This window comes from Budorcas taxicolor, chromosome 4 (genome assembly GCF_023091745.1).
Source record: "Budorcas taxicolor isolate Tak-1 chromosome 4, Takin1.1, whole genome shotgun sequence".
Classification (NCBI taxonomy): Eukaryota; Metazoa; Chordata; class Mammalia; order Artiodactyla; family Bovidae; genus Budorcas; species Budorcas taxicolor.
The window spans coordinates 96,871,978-96,889,028 of NC_068913.1; the positions used below are offsets into that span (position 1 = coordinate 96,871,978).

The 17,051-nt window shown below is 41.4% G+C and overlaps 1 protein-coding gene across 1 annotated transcript in view; it reads left to right on the top strand.

The window, feature by feature from the left end:
- The first annotated feature begins 6,009 nt into the window (after positions 1–6,009).
- The window catches only part of MKLN1 (muskelin 1), a 202,018-nt gene continuing 190,976 nt past the window's right edge, over positions 6,010–17,051 (top strand). The window contains exon 1 of the mRNA XM_052638533.1: positions 6,010–6,107. Coding sequence (XP_052494493.1) covers positions 6,010–6,107 — 98 coding nt within the window. The remainder of the gene's footprint in view (positions 6,108–17,051) is intronic.

Below are 17,051 nucleotides of genomic sequence, written 5' to 3' on the forward strand. Positions count from 1 at the left end.
GCTAATTACAGAGGATTTAAAAAATAATGTAGGTGTAGACCTAAAAAGTTTCCATTAATTAGTGAGTAAGTGAAAGTCACCTAGTCGTGTCTGACTGTTTGTGACCCCATGGACTATACAGTCCACGGAATTCTCCAGGTCAGAATACTGGAATGTGTAGCCATTCCCTTCTCCAGGGAGTCTTCCCAACCCAGGGATCAAACCCAGGTCTCTAGGTAGATTCTTTACCAGCTCAGCTACCAGGGAAGCCCAAGAATATTGGAGTGGATAGCCTATCCCTTCTTGAGTGGATCTTCCCGAACCAGGAATCAACTGGGGTCTCCTATATTGCAGGCAGATTCTTTACTGACTGAGCTACCAGGGAAGCCCCTCCATTAATTATATTAGGGAAAAAGAGATGGAGAATTAGGTGCTTGGAGTCTAATAGATTCAGATCTGCAAACAGCCCACTTGTAAAATGACCTTAGATGTCACATTGAACATACTTGGGTATTAGTTTCTTCATCTGTTGCATAATAATATCGTGAAGAGAAATTCTTTTTACAGCACGGCTTGCCTACCACATAGCAAGCACACTGAGTATTGTGTTGTGCTTCAACTCTCCTAACCAGCTGGAAATTGTTAAAGAAACCATGAACTTTGAATGATCCTGGTAAGCTGAAGCAAGACCCTTAAAGGGCCTATCTGAAGACTTTTTTTCCTAATCAATGAAGTATGGGGCTTGTTTTAACCAATTATATGTACAAAGCTGTGGATTTAGTCCAGCCTATTTAGAATATTTGTTTGAATCTTTAATTAGTACAACACATTATGACAGCCCTTCCTAAAAATTAAAAAACACCTTTTCCCCCTCAGTCAATTGGTTATGTTCCTTTGCCTAGAAATAAAGTCAGCTGGATTTGTTTCGCTTTTAAACTCTTTATTATTTGACCATATCTTATCTTTTAATGGGCTTCCATGGTGGCTCAGATGGTAAAGTATTTGCCTGCAATGCTGGAGACCTGGGTTTGATCCCTGGGTTGGAAAGATTCTCTGGAGAAGGGAATGGCTACCAACTCCAGTATTCCTGCCTGGGGAATTCCATGGACAGAGGAGTCTGGCAGGCTACAGGCCATGGGGTTACGAAGAGTCAGATACGACTGAGCAACTGACACTTTCAACACTAGCAACACTGTCTTTGAATAGCACTTTACAGTTTGCTAAGTCTCTTCCCACCTGAAAGGAATGGGGATGCTATCAAACAAGATGGGCTTTTTGAAACAGAGATTCTGGCTCTGTTACTGACTAGCTATATTTCCTTGGATAAGTTACTGTAACAGTTAGGGTCCCAGCTGGAAACAGATGGCATTCTCAAACTGGGCAATTGGAGAGGTTTAATAAAGGGACTATTTATAAAGATCTGAGAACATACTGGGAAACCACAGGGAGCACGGGGAGGGGTTGGTTACTGGAACCCAGTACCAGAGAGCTGTGTAGAGAGGCCACTTGGGAGGACTTGTGAGCTTTGGTTGAAAGGACCAGTCAGCCCACTGTGCTTACAGTTAGAGAGGTCAGGGGAAGGCACACTCCAAGCTTACTCTCCTCCCTCCTACACATCTAGGAGGGCAAACTAAAGATAACAAACAATTATTTAACCTTTCTGAGTCTTATTTTTCTTATCTGTGAAAAAGAGAATAACAATATTTCTCTCTCAGAGTTTTTGTGAGAATTAAGATGAGAACTTAGAGCAAACAAGCTAGGCCCTCTTCCTTTGCTTGATGTTCAAACCCTCACTGTGAAGTAGACAGATTTTATTACAGCCACTTTGCAGTAGTGGAAAATGAGATGCTGAGAAGTTGTGACTTTCCCAAGGTCTCATAGCTAGAAAAGTAGCTGAACTGGGACTGCAAACAAGATTTCTGATGTATACTCTGGGTTTCTTTCCCTTATTACTCTGTATCCCTTGATCCCCTTCTGCAGAAGGCTGCCATAGATGGTTTCTCCTTTCTCGAGATGCTATATCCAGAGCTATACTGACTCTGCTATTTAGAGAAAAATTGATTAACCCAGGAATCAGTGCCTAAGCTTGCACTGATTGGTGAGATATGAGGAAGGTCAAGTGCCTATTTGAGGTGGTCTGATATAAGACTGACCAATATAGATCCCTACATTGGATGCTTGGCAATTCTACTTGGATATCCATTAGGCTTCCATTATAGTATATTGAAGTCAGAATTCTTGATTGCTTCTACCTCAAAACTGTTCTAACCCTAAATCTTCCTCTTTCAGTTAAAAGCATCACTAGTTACTCAGTTTTATATTCAGTGCAAATATAAAACCCAGGGATTTTCCTCTTTTCATTTCTTCCTGCCTTCCCTCCCTCATCAGCAAGTCTAGCTGGCTTTACTCCCAAAATACATGCCAATTCAACCACTTCTCCCTACCTCCTCTGTTAGTGCAAGCCACCATCACTTCTTGCCTTGGCTTAACCTCTTGTCAAGTCTCCTCCCTCCAACTCTTGCCTCTTTCCATTCCATTTTCTGTTTTGCAGAGTGATTTGTACAAAATGTGAAGTGGATCACATGGCTTGAATCCTCATACAGGTTTCCCCTTCACATTTCCATGTCATGACTCTTTACCACGACTATTAGGGCCCTATGTGTTCTGATTCTAGTCTCTCTCTCCATCACTATGCTACCATCACACTTTCTTCTTCAATAATTCCTCTCTCCCCTTAGGCCCATAGAGCTTACTTATTCTCTCTTCCCACAATGTTTTTTATCAGCCTTTGCATGGGTGGCATTTTTGCACTGCACAGGTATTAGCTCAAACATTACCTTCTTAGGGACAGTTTCCCATCTGATCTAAATATTACTCCACTGTGGGGTTGCGCTTCATGACTGAAGCAACTTAGCAGCAGCAGCAGCAGCAGTCTTTTATTAGCACCGAAAATATGCAGAATAAAATTATCTAGTTGACTTGTTTACTACATTTATTATATGTTGGCCTGTCAGGATGTAAGCTTCATGAAAGCAGGGTCCTTGTCTGGCTTATCTGTTTATCCCTGCCTCCCTAGACTCTAGCCTGGCATATCACAGCCTCTCAATAAATCTTTTTCTTTTTTGCAGGAAAAGGCAGTGAATGGTGATAAGCCAAATATAATCAGTTACTCTGAGCAGTGTTTGTTATGAGAAACTTGTTGAGACATTATCAGGGAGTAATAAAATCTTCTATTAGGAGATGACAAGATAACTGGATTACTAGAGCTGTCGATCCCTGAAAAATGATTATCCATTGTCCAGTTTTCCATGAGGTCATCAGTATATACTAATCTTTGAGTGTGGGGAACTAGAACGGCTGCCTACAGTTTCCAGGCCTTTCCCAGTATCCTTACAATAAACCTCATCAACTAAGGCAATTCCCCAAAGGCAGAGGAGGTAAATACGTACCCTTAAGAGATCGGAACTATGGGTGACTTCTGTAGATTTTGAAATTTCTTTAGTCTTCTATTTCATCTTAACACTTACATGAATTTTGGGTTCAGAATCATAACATCCCTATCTGTATTTTTGTTAACATGTGAATGCTTTAAATTATTCTACCATTTGTGAAATCTGTGGTGCAGGAAAGCCATGCTATTCTGGATCTTTACATTCTCTGAGGCGATTATACCTCAGGGATACATTTTTGTAGTTTGAGAAGTCCCTGGGATTCTTATTCCTTTGCAATCTAAGTACTCTTTTAGCACAATTAATTCATTTTTCAATAAATATTTACTGAACACCCACTATACATAAGACTAACAGGATTAAGATACATCTATGAACAAAATATGCATGAATCCTACCTTCAAGGGAGTTATAGTTTAGGAGGAATGAGAAATAAAGAGGAAATCAAAATGTATTGTGATGTTTGCTACGATAAGGAAGGAAGCTCAAGGTAACAAGAGAAATGTAAAAAAAATGGCACCTAACCCCAAAACAGGTGATGACGACCGATTTTCCAGAAGGAAATAATCTGGAAAACAAGCAGAAGTTAGCAAGATGAAGAAAGTGGGGAGAGTATTCCAAGCTTGGTTTAGACTAAGCCCTAGAGACCAGAGAGAGCACAGAATTATAGAAGCCAATTCAGTCAGTGTGTTAGTTTAGTCTGGCTGGAGTAAGGAGTGCAAAGGAGAAAGAAGAGAGGGAAGACTAGACAGGTAATCAAAGCAGGATATGAAAGGCCTATGCTAAGGACTTTCAGCATTACCCAAAGGGAATAGAAAGTCACTGAAAAGAGTCCAAAACTAATTCTGAGTCCCAAACTAACTGAACTGAGTTATTATCTTAACCTTTTCCTCTTAAAAGTATCTCCCTCCTCTTCCCCTGCCCAAATAACCACTAATCATCTTTGGAACTAATTTACCTTCTCTGGCCTCTTCCACTGCCTCTGTAGTCCCACTTTCATTTCTGGGATTATAGCATTACGTCAAGAACCAAATACTTTTCTAACATGCTGCAACACTCAGAACATGTAAGATTTTTTTAAAGGTTAACATACTGTTGCCTTTCTATTTGGCATTCTCCATCTGAGATGCTAGTGGAGGCCACTACCAAGTTCTCCCCTGTGGAAGCTGGAAGTCAGGAAAGGAAGTCTGGGCAGATTGGAAAAGGAAATGGCAACCCACTAGGGTACTTAATCACTTTGGGCAGATTAAGGATTATAATGGGAAAAGAATACAGCTTTGCTTGAGTTTTTCCATCAGTCAGGTCAGGTGGAGACAAAGATGCTGTTCAGCAGGAGTAGAACCTCTTAGACAAGGAGAGAAGAGTTCTTGGTATTGAAGTGGCTAAGACAAGGAATAGATATGCCCAACGCTAACCAACAGGTATTTGATGGGAACATGACCTAAAGCTGCTAGATATTTCAAGTCAAGTGTTCCTCTTTTGGTAAGAAGCTGGTGTGATGCCCATGGGCTTGCCTGGTGGCTCAGATGCTAAAGAATCTGCCCGCAATGTGGGAGACCTGGGTTTGATTCCTGGGCTGGGAAGATTCCCCTGGAGGAGGGGATGGCAACCCACCCCAGTATTCTTGCCTGGAGAATCCCATGGACAGAGAAGCTGGCGGGCTACAGTCCATGGGATCGCAAAGAGTCGGATACGACTGAGCGACTAAGCCCACACACGATGACCATATGGAATTCCGAGCATATGGGTAGTCCCTCTGTGGTCATCTTCCTGAAACTGTCTCTTGCTCTTTCAGAATTTGGGGGCTAAATAAGTATCTGTCAGCTTAATGTAGGCAGACTTACCAGCTGGAAGAATGACGACGCCCAGCTTCCAGATTCCTTCAGGGTTTTTCTGGTCTCTGGGTGAATGTCATTACCGGGCAAACGGATTGCGCAAGACGGGTCTGAGCGGGCTCCCAACAGATGCTTACCACGAAGGGCCTCACACACTGAAAACTGAGCAGGGTGAGGGGACACCCGAGACTTTCCTCTTCCTGCCTCCATGTGACTGTATGGAACTGGCGACAAGACATTTAAAACCAGGACAACTCCAGAAGGAAGGGCCGTTAGCTGTGCCACTCGTTTCCTTCAATGCGTTTCCTTAAAGAATTTAGAAACTGCAGTGAGCCGTGGTTTCCAGTCTCACTGGCGGTCCCTTCTCCAAGTTCTTCTCATTTTCCCATCCTGGCCCATAACTACAATTTATTTCTTTTCACAATATTTTTGGCCTTTCCCTTACCTTAGCTTTCAAGAAAAGTCATTTAAGCCATTCCTTTGCAAGCCCCACTGGAGAGCCCCTCAGGTGCGCACCCTCCAGTGCCAGTTCCCGCCAGTCAGTCATTCAGGAGGGTTCAGCGGCGGAGACCCCCGGAGTGAATAGCCAACCCTCGAGCGTCTCACTGCTTCACTCAGCGCTCACCACGCGAGACCCGGAGAGCTGAGCGCCCAGGCGGGCCGCGGCGCCTTTAAGTGCAGGCCACGCCCCCTCCCTCCTCTCGGCTAGGCGGGCGGTCGGTGGCGGCCGCTTCGGTGCTGACAAGATGGCGGCTGGCGGGGCTGTTGCTGCGGCGCCGGAGTGCCGGCTTCTGCCCTACGCGCTACACAAGTGGAGCTCCTTCTCCTCCACCTACCTTCCCGAGTAAGTGCCGAGTCCTGGGCTCGTGCTGCCCTACTGTTCGGCGTAAGCACGGCTCGGGCAGGAGGGCCGTGGAGGGCAGCCGCGCCGAGAGGCCCAGGCGGGGCCTGGTGAGGGGGACGCGCGGCCTCTGGAGTCTCAGTGCAGCTGCCAAGAGCCCTTGCCCGCCCCCGCCTCGGGGAGGGGTTAGGATTCGGAGAGCAAGGTCGGGGTGAAAGGGGCGAGGTGTGTGGCGGCGCCGGGGCGCGTAGATCAGCGGGGAGCCAGGTGATGCTGCGGCCGTGTTTGGGAGTTGAGAAGGGCTTGAGGGCGGGCAGCTCAGGGACGTGAGGCAGGAGTCGGGGCTCTCAGGGTCGGGACCGCGGACAAACTGGTGAAGATGTCTAAGGGCGCCGAGGGCTCCGGAGACGGGGGAGAAGGTTCAGTCGGTTGCTGCCGGGACAAAGTGTAAGGCTGAGAAGAGTGATTCTTCCTGGGGGAGGGGGGTGGTGGTCATTAAAAGCGATTAGCTCCAGAGGAGTGGTAGAAGTCACAGGCGGCCGAAAAGTTGTGAAGTCTTTGCAAGTGGGCATACATTGTAGGATTTGCAGAGGGTACCTTTTCCGGCTGGTTGTTCTGAACAGAAGAGTTCCATTATATGATGGCTCAGAGCTTAGATTTATGTAGACACAGACCAGTTTCCCAGCCCAGAAGCTCAAATACAGACAAAAAAGTCTGACTTTAATGAATCTGACTTCCAACACTCGCTCGGTCTGAATCCCCCAACTTAGGTGTTAAAAGGAATAGCAGGAAAACCGTATGTTCTTCTGTAGCAGATTGCTTCTGAAATGCTGACAGTACTTTGGTTCAGTATTTACTTAGCTTTAGCTCATCTTGGAGAGAAGGAGCAAATCGAACTCCAGTTTTATCAGTACATACTGATAGAGAAACGAGCTTAGTGAAGTTTTAAGATCTGTGCAGACCCTGAAGAAAAGTGCTGGTTGTCCCCCTGGACCATTATTTTACAAGTCCAGAAATGATTTTATGAGCAAAACAAGTTACAAGTCATATGTTTTTATGTTACTGAACAAATAAAGTGACTAGATAATGTGAAGCATGGCTCAGAAGTTTGCCACCTATATTTCAAAAGTTCTTTACTCTTTCTCAAATGTGATTTCTCTAGTCAAATCAGTAAAAAATCTAAAAATAGATCTATAACTGCAAGAATCGAACTCTCTTGACTGCCAGCCCGTTGTCCTGTTCTCCAGGTCAAGGGTTGGCAGTCAGGCCTTTAGTAGGATGTGGCTCAGTGAAGGATGCCAAGTGGCCTGATGTGGCCTGTGTGTCCTGTTGGTGGCTGCTGTGTGACTGTGTCCCTGATTGATAACGACATCCAGCTTTTAATGTGAGAGTGAACCAGGCAAACATTCCAGCCCTCAGCTGGAGTTGAAATGCGTCCCTCGGTACTTGACTTCTGATTTTCAGGGCTTACCAAATTGTTGAGTCTGAAGGTAATCATCATTTTTCTGTACCCAAGTTAGGATCACATAGAGTTGGGAAATGGTTTGGCATTGTTTGATCTAATAACTCTGGGAACATTTTCCTGGTTTCAAGTTAGACTGCTTCTAGGATTTCACTCCTTAAATTTCTGTTCATGGGGTGAGACTTGGGTATCATAAGTCTTATCTGAGTTAGTAATTAAAAGGGAAGTGTACGTTTCAAGCAGGCAATGATTTAGTGGGATGGCAACTTTGGCTTTGTCTCATTGTCCTGGCACCAGATTTGAAGTGGACAGCATACTAAATTTGGAGTTAACACAGCCATTTGTAATAGGAGAAATCGATCGCTGTTTTCTCAGATAAATTGGTAAACTAGTATTTAGTGCATATTTGACTTTCAGACAATTTCATTTATTGTGTTTTTAGTCTTTATGATATTCTGTTGACTTATGCAGTATAGTTTTTATTTTAAAGCACTAAACTATTATATTAGGGGAGTAATCTGAACTTTTTCTTTGAAGGAGTTGAGTATTATGGATCTTGGGTTTGAGAGTTTCATGTCTGCTGGATTGGTGTATGCCATACCTGAACTTCTAATTGCAAATAAGGATGGCTCTGAACTTCTATTGGCAAGTAAGGCTAAGTTGTAGCTCTGTATGCTAGGAAGCTTAAGGAAGGGATTGACTTTACTTACTTTGGTCCTAAAGTCTATAAACAGCAATTGCTGTACCTTTACTGGCAGTGAGAGTCATGTTAAAGTCTAATTTTAAGTAAAGCCTTTTGTTGAAATTGTCTGAAAAAAAGTGAAAATGTTCACTCAGTTCTGTCTGACTCTTTTCAACCACATGGACTATAGCCTGCTGGGCTCCTCTGTCCATGGAATTCTCCAGGCAAGAATACTGGAGTTGGTAACCGTTCCCTTCTGCAGGGGATCTTCCTGACCCAGGGGTCCAACCCAGTTCTCTTGCATTGCAAGTGGATTCTTTACCATCTGAGCCAACAGAGAATAATCCTCTGGAAAAGGGCATGGCTACCCGCTCTAGTATTCTTGCCAGGAGAATTCCATGGACAGAGGAGCCTGGTGGACTATAGTCCATGGGGTTGCAAAAAGTCAGACATGATTGAGCGTTGAGCAATGAAATTGTCTACAGAGTAGCAAATATTTATTGATTATAAGTCACTGATCAAGGCATCTTGAGGGGTAATAATAAGGCAGTAACAACAATGGGGAACATAATGTGCCTTCCATTTGCTAGGCTCTCTTATGAATACGTAAGTGTATTAACTCATTTCATCCTCACAGCAGTTATGTGAGAAATCTTCATTTTCAGCTGACATGGAGACATTACAGTTTGCCTCTGGTCAAGTTTTAACTCCAATACAGAATCAGGATTTGAACTCAGGCAGTCAGGCTTGGTCTAAACTTTGGAGCTGTTCTGCTTTTGCACAAAGGTGGAGAAGATTTGAAAGGGTTACTGTATTAAAGGCACTTACATTTTAGTTCTGAAAGATATTGTGAAGTCATAAAAAAGAAAAATTCAGATCTTAGATTTTTTTTCTAAAGACTTAAACTTTTTATTTCAAAGGCAGTAAGGGACATTTTTCTTCTAACCCTTTTAGTTTTATTTGGACTTCAAGAATGTTAAAGCAGATTGCATTATAGATAACAGTTTTATTTTGAAACTAATGAAGTATCCTTTGACTTTTCAGTTTGCTTAAAAAGTTTGCTTGTGTTTTACCTTTTTCTGAAGTTTACAACTACTCTGGGAATTAAGAGAAATGTATCTTTAAATGATGGTTAATTCTTAGATGCACTCTAATATGTAAAAATATTTTATAAACTGCTGATCTCTATACTCAGATGTGTATTGTTCTTGCTAATAGTGATAGTACAATTTATGGAGCACCTACTGTGTGCAAGATGATTTTTGTATATAATTTTACCAGATCCTTAACTGCAAACCTGGTGGATAGGTATTGTATCTATTTTGCATACGAGGAAACCGAGGTCCATATAGGTCAAGTAACTTGCCCAAGGTCAGAGTTTTCAGGAGGCTTGGCAAGTTCTCAGATTTAAAAACTCTTGTGTGTACCTCTAGTAATCACCCCCCTGAGTACCTCCTAACGATCAGGCACCATGTTTAGGACTTGGCATGTTTCCTTGGTTTCGTCTTCAGAAAACCTCTATGATAAATATTATCATTCTCTTTTATAGCTAGGGAAACTGGGGTTCAGAGAGATAAGAAAAATTGTCCACTTCTAAGAGTTGAAAGGGTAGGAGATATGACTGATCTTGGACTTCCTGACTTCTGTCATCAAAGCTGCTTCAGTGTTTTACATGGCTGTAATATGTTCCTAATTGGGAATACAGATTAAAAAGTGCTATAAGGTTAGAATGGAGAGAGGGAAAGATATTTAGATATACTATATTACCTTGACATTTAAGTTTTAATGTATTAATATAAAAATTGGGAGGACCTTTGAAAGTATGGGTACATGTTAAGTAATTTTATTAATATGGGATGATCCTTCTCTTGTTTACATATAGTGAAAGACTTCATTAGGTAGTAAAATTGGATACATTTTGAAATGTTAACCTTTTTTTATCTGTTAGTCTTTTGTATTAAAATCAAACATTATTTAAAACTGTATGTAGGATAAAAGATGAACCTATCTCAGGGCTTCCCGAGTGGCTCTGTGGTAACGAATCAGACATGAGTTTGATTCCCAGGATCTGATTCGTTACCACACGTGCTGGGGAGCAACTAAGCCTGTGTGCCACAAGTATTGAGCCTGTGCTCTAGATCCTGGGAGTCACAACTGTCGAGCCCGCATGCTGCAACTGCTGAGCCCATGTGCCGCAACTACTGAAGCCCGCACACGCTAGAGCCTGTGCTCTACAACAGGGGAAGCCACCGCAGTGAGAAGCCACACCTAGAGCACTGTCCCTGCTCACCTCACCTAGGGAAAAGCTCACGCAGCAACAAAGACTCAGCGCAGCCAAGAAAAATAAATTAAATTAATAAATAATAAAAAACACTGATTTGCATTTTAGAAGAGAGATGAACCTGTTTCGGCTATTTTAAAATTTTACATTTAAAAATGAATATGTTTTTCTAATTGCCGAAAACACCCACCCTGAGTTATGGGAGGAATATTTGCAAAATAGACTGATAGAAACAAAATTTAAATTATTCTCAATCCCACCACCCAGAGATAGCTAATCACCCTGAGATATTCCAGATATTCCATTATGTCTGTATCTGTTTTCCAGTTTGATATTGTTACCCTCTGTTGCTGTTCTGTATTCTTTTTCCTTCTTAATATGTGATAAATATTTCCTCATGTTCTTAAATATTCTTTTGCATTATCATTTGTTGTAATGATTTTATGGCATTTTATTTCATTGACCCCCTATTTTGGAATGTTTAGGCTCCTTGAGTTTGTTTTGCTTTTATTGTTCTTTGGCCATCAGGAGTAATAAGGCATTTTGCCTTATAGAAACAAATCTTGAATTCATTTATGAAGAGTTCTGAGATACTGAATTGTTGGATTAAAGATATCAGATTATTTTTCTGCTGTTTGTATAGGAAACTCTGTTTCTATATACCCTGGCTTTACTTTGGTATTACCCTTAGTAATCTGGGGTTAAGAATGTGGTTTTGGTCAGATAGGTCCTTAGAGATGTCTAGAGAGTGGTTACATAATTCAAAGGTGACATTGCTCCTTGTCATTTCTTTTTTCTTCTCTCTTATCTTCCTTTATTTTAGCTTTTAAATGGATTTTTAGTTTATTAATCATATACATTTGAAAAGTAGAATAGATTTGTGAGATTTATTATTTGTTTGGAATATAGACTGATTACTGTGCATATAAATTTGAGAATTTGTTACAATCCTGTAGGCGTCTGAAATCCAGGAGTTGTGAATCCCTAGTTTGGAGTTATTTGGACTCCCCTGGAGACTGGGGACTGTCATGCTCTTTCTTTCTTTCCTACTGCTTTTTCCCTTTCCCTAAACTAAAATTAAAATTAGTTGGGTTCCCTGACTTGGGAACCTTACTATTCACTGATTGTTCTAAGACTGATTTTCATTCTGGTGATCTTAGAACTTTAGGAAAATAAAGATACCAGGATATAGGAAAAGTTTGAGATGCATCATGAACTGGAGATTGAATCTGTGGAGCTGACTCCTAGGATTGGATCTTTGTGATTTTTATTAAGATGTTCTCTGAGCATTGTCAGTTTCCTTCTTTGTAGCAATACTTCTTATCTTGATCAAATACTAGGAGGTTTAGTATTATGTTTACTTTTTCTTTCTTTTTTTGGCAGATAGGCAAATAGCCCTGTTATTTGCATTAACTTTTTTTTTAAGGCTGATCCCGGGATGTTCTACATGTTGATAAGATACATTTCAGCTGTTGCTGGTGATCTGACTGCTATATTTCAGTTATTCAGTTACTCATCTTTGGAATTACGAGAGATTTTATTTATTTAGTTTTGGCTGCGCTGGGTTTTTGTTGTTGTTTGGGCTTTGCTCTAGTTGCAGTGCACAGGCTTCTCACTTCAGTGGCTTCTCTTCTTGCGGAGCACCGGCTGTAAGGCGAGCAGGCTGCAGTGGTTGTGGCCCCTGCGCTCTACAGCGCAGGCTCAGTAGTTGTGGCACACGGGCTTAGCGGCTCCATGGCGTGTGGGATCTTCCCGGACCAGGGATTGAATCCGTGTCCCCTGCATTGGCAGGAGGATTCTTTCCCACTGAGACACCAGAGAATTCCCTCCAATAGATTTTAATTTTAGAAATGTAGCTATTAGCACCTAAGAATGGTTTTATTTGTATTTATTCTGTTTGGGGTTTCTGATACCTCTTGAATTTATAGTATGACTCCCGTTAGTTCAGAAAAAATTTTCCAAACTAATTTTTTCAAATATTCTTTCTACCCCCTTTTTTTCCTTCTTCTTTCTCTGACTTTGGTTGAATCCATTCTATACCTTTTGTCTTGTCCCATATATCCTTTATGCTTTTTTCCATTTTTTAAATCTTTTTTCCTTCTCCTTGTTTCTCATTCTGGATAGGCTTTACTTACCTGTGTTCCAGGTTCACTAGTCCTCTGTTCTGGCATGTCTTGTCAGCTTTTGATCCCATTTATTTTATTCTCGATTTTAGCTATTTTTTTTTAGTGCTAGACTTTTCGTTTGATTTTCCCTCTTTAAAAAAAATAGATTCTAATTCTCTGGTGAAAATCTCCATATTGTGGTCTATTTTCTTGACATCAGCCAAATTGGTTAAGAGTCTGTCTGAAAACTCCACTGTCTGGATCACTTTTAGGTCTCTTTCTGTTTTCTTTATTCACACATTTTTATCTTGGTGGTGGTTATTACCATTATTTTGGGGAGTAACTTTTGATCGACTACCAGACATTATATTTAGAATTTTAGATACAATTAGAAATTATAGTTAGTTGCGTATACTGTTCTAGCATTTCTCTAGAGAAGGTTCACTCATCTTCTGGCAGGCAGATAAAATAGTGGCAGATCACCTCAACAGTTTGGAATTGAGCTGACTTGAGGCTGGGTTCAGATTTTGTAAACATCTAGCTTGTACAACTTTGGTAGCCCTCCAGAATAGCTGAGAGACTGGGTGTTTCTCGGGCTGCTTCTGCTTTTGCCTTCCCAACAGCATGAGGCTCTTAAAAGTAGGAGCTCCTTGCTTTCAGTTGTTTTCTGCTGGCTTTTTAGCTTTCTGCTTTTTTTCGTTTTAGGAATCGACAAATGCTTTAAGATGAAAATCAGTACACATTGTCAGGTTTGTTCTTTTATACCTTCCTTTTCTATAGGATCTTAATCCCTCAAGTCAGGCACGTCTTGGCAAGATCCAGTTACCAAGTTTTGTCCCTTTACCTCCTTGAAGATGCCAAAACCTCCGCTGACTTTTCTGCCCTTTAGTAGCTGTCCTTTCTTGACTTCTCAGCTCCTTATCTTAAAAAAAAAAAAATTAATTTATTGTTTATTTGGCTGCACTGGGTCTTAGTTGTGGCACATGGAATTTTTAGTTGTGGCCTGGGCGATTTAGTTCCTTGATGAGGGATTGAACCCAGGTCCCCTGCATTCGGAGCATGAAGTCTTAACCACTGAACCACCCAGGAAGTCCCTCAGTCCCTGTTCTGTGCCATTTAAAGAAATAGCTGGAATGCCCTGAGAGGGAAAGCCGCACAGAATCTGGGGCTTCTTTTAACAAGTTCTTTGTTATTTCAAATCCTAACTACCTCAGAAAGTCTCTGATACCTTAAGAACTTTGTTTTTATTTTATACAGCTTTTCTGGTTATAAAAGTTAATGTTGGTCTGCAGTGGGCTATTCTGTCATAACCAAAACCAGAAATCTTTTTGTGTTTGGTCCTTATGGAATAGACTTACATTTTGTAGGCTTCTGAATTCTTCATGGTTATGTTAATGTAGTATCCTAACACTTGGGTCTCAGATATTTTTGCTCAATGTTTTCCATCATTTTGCCCTTAGATACCGCAACTACTTATTCCTAATATCTGGTGGGAAAATTTAGGGACTATAAATAACATTATTTGTTAGCAGCTGTTTTAAATACTTATTGACTCTTTTGAGACTTATTTGTTTCTGAGGTCCAGAAATTGAGATTTTAATCTTTGTCGTCGTTGTTCAGTAGCTAAGTTGTGTCCTACTCATTGCAACCCCATGCCCCATAAGGAGCACACTTTCTCCCAGAGTTTGCTCAAACTGATGTCCATTGTGTTGTTGATGCCATCCAACCATCTCATCCTCTGCCACACTCTTCTCCTCCCACCTTCCATCTTTGCCAGCATCAGGGTCTTTCCCAGTGAGTTGGCACTTTGCATCAGGTGGCCAGGGTATTGGAGCTTCAGCTTCAGCAACAGTCCTTCCAATGAAGAAAATTCAGGGTTGGTTTCCTTTAAGACTGACTGGTTTGTCTCCTTGCTGTCCAAGGGACGCTCAGAGTCGTCTTCAGCACCACGATTTGAAAGCATCAATTCTTCAGTGCTCAGTCTTCTTTATGGTCCAACTCTCATATCCATACATGACTGCTGGAAAAACCGTAGCTTTGACTATGGATCTTTGTTGTCAAAGTAATGTCTCTGCTTTTTAATATGCTGTCTAGGTTTGTCATAGCTTTTCTTCCAAGGAGCAAGCATCTTTTAATTTCATGGCTGCAGTCACTGTCTGCGGTGATTTTGGAGCCCAAGAAAATAAAATCTGTCACTGCTTCCACTTTTCTCCCTTCTGTGGGACTGGATGCTGTCATCTTCCTTTTTTGAATGTTGAGTTTTGAGCCAACCTTTTCATTCTACTCTTTCCCCCTCATCAAGAGGTTCTTTACTTCCTCTTCACTGTCTGCCGTTAGGGTCGTATCATCTGCATATCTGAGGTTATTGATATTTCTCCTGGCAGTCTTGATTCCAGCTTATGATTCATCTAGCCTGGCATTTCACATGATGTACTCGGCATGTAAGCAGAATGACAATATACAGTCTTGATATACTTTTCCCAATTTGAAACCAGTCCATTGTTCCATGTCCAGTTCTAACTGTTGCTTCTTGACCTGCATACAGGTTTTTCAGGAGACAAGTTAGGTGGTCCGGTACTCCCTTCTCTTCAAGAATTTTCCACAGCTTGTTGTGATCCACACAATCAAAGACTTTAACATAGTCAGAGAAGCAGAAGTAGATGTTTTTCTAGAATTACTTAGCACTCTCCATGATCCAGCCAACATTGACAACTTGATCTCTGGTTCCTCGGCCTTTCCTAAATCCAGCTTGTACATCTGGAGTTCTCAGTTTAGGTACTATTGAAGCCTAGCTTGAAGGGTTTTGAGCATTACCTTGCTAGCATGTGAAATGAATGCAGTTGTATGGTAGTTTGAACATTCCATGGCATTGCCTTTCTTTGGGATTGGAATGAAAACTGACCTTTTCCAGTCCCGTGGCCCCTGCTGACTTTACGAAATTTGCTGATGTATTGAATGCAGCACTTTAACAGCATCATCTTTTAGGATTTGAAATAGCTCAGCTGGAATTCCATCACCTCCACTAGTTTTTTCATAGTAATGTCTCCTAAGACCCACTTGACTTCGCACTCCTGCATGTCTGCCTCTAGATGAGTGACCATAGCATTGTGGTTATCTGGTTCACGAAGACCTTTTTTTGTATAGTTCTGTGTATTCTTGCCACCTCCTCTTAATCTGTTCTGCTTCTGTTACGTCCACACCATTTCTGTCCTTTGTTGTGCCCATCTTTGCATGAACTGTTCCCTTGGTATCTCCAGTTTTCTTGAAGAGATCTCTAGTCTTCCCCATTCTATTGTTTTCCTCTGTTTCTTTGCCTTGTTCACTTAAGGAGGCTGTCTTATCTATTCTTGCTGTTCTCTGAAACTCTGCATTCTGTTAAGTATATCTTTCTTTTTCTCCTTTGCATTTCGCTTCTCTTCTTTTTTCAGTTATTTGTAAGGCTGCCTCAGACAACCATTTTTTCTTCTTGCATTTTGTTTTGGGGGGTTTTGGTCACCACCTCTGGTGTTATGAACCTCTGTCCATAGATCTTCAGGCACTCTGTCTACAGCTTCAATCCCACGAATCTATTCATCACTTCCACTGTGTAATCATAAGGGGTTTGATTTAGGTCATACCCAAATGGTCTTTCTTCAGTGTAAGCCTGAATTTTGCAGTAATGAGCATGATCTGAGTCACCGTCAGCTTCAGGTCTTGTCTTTGCTGAATGTATAAAGCTTTTCCATCTTTGGTTGTGAAGAATATGATCAATGATTTTGGTATTGACCATCTGGTGATGTCCGTGTGTAGAGACATCTCTTGTGTTGTTGGCAGAGGATGTTTGTTATGACCTTGTGTTCTCTTGGCAAAACTCTGATAGCCTTTGCCTTGCTTCATAGTATATAGTTATAGTTATTTTCCTTTCCTAAAATATGATTTTTGTATTATTTATCTCTTTATTTTTTTAGAACTTTCATGGGAGTATTTATGTGAAAGCATTGTTTAAAAGAAAGATCTTGGGTCCAATGTAAATTTTTTGAGTTGTAAATATTGTTAGTATTTAAGACTTTAAAAATATCCTCGCACTTCTTCCAGCTGACTGGTATTTATTATGGTTATCACCTCAGTGGTAAAGGATCCACCTGCTAGGCACCCACAGCCCGTGCTCTGTGACAGCCTGGAGGGGCAGGGTGGTGAGGGAGATAGGAGGGGGTTCAGGATGGAGGGGACACGTGTATACCTGTGGCTGATTCATGCTGATGTATGGCAGAAACCATGACAATATTATAGTGATCTATCAATAAAAGTAAATAAATAAGAAAAATAAGAACTCACCTGCCAATGCAGGAGATACAGGTTTCATCTCTGGGTCAGGAAGATCTCCTGGAGAAGGAAATGGCAACCCGTTTCAGTATTCTTGCCTGGGAAGTCCCAATGA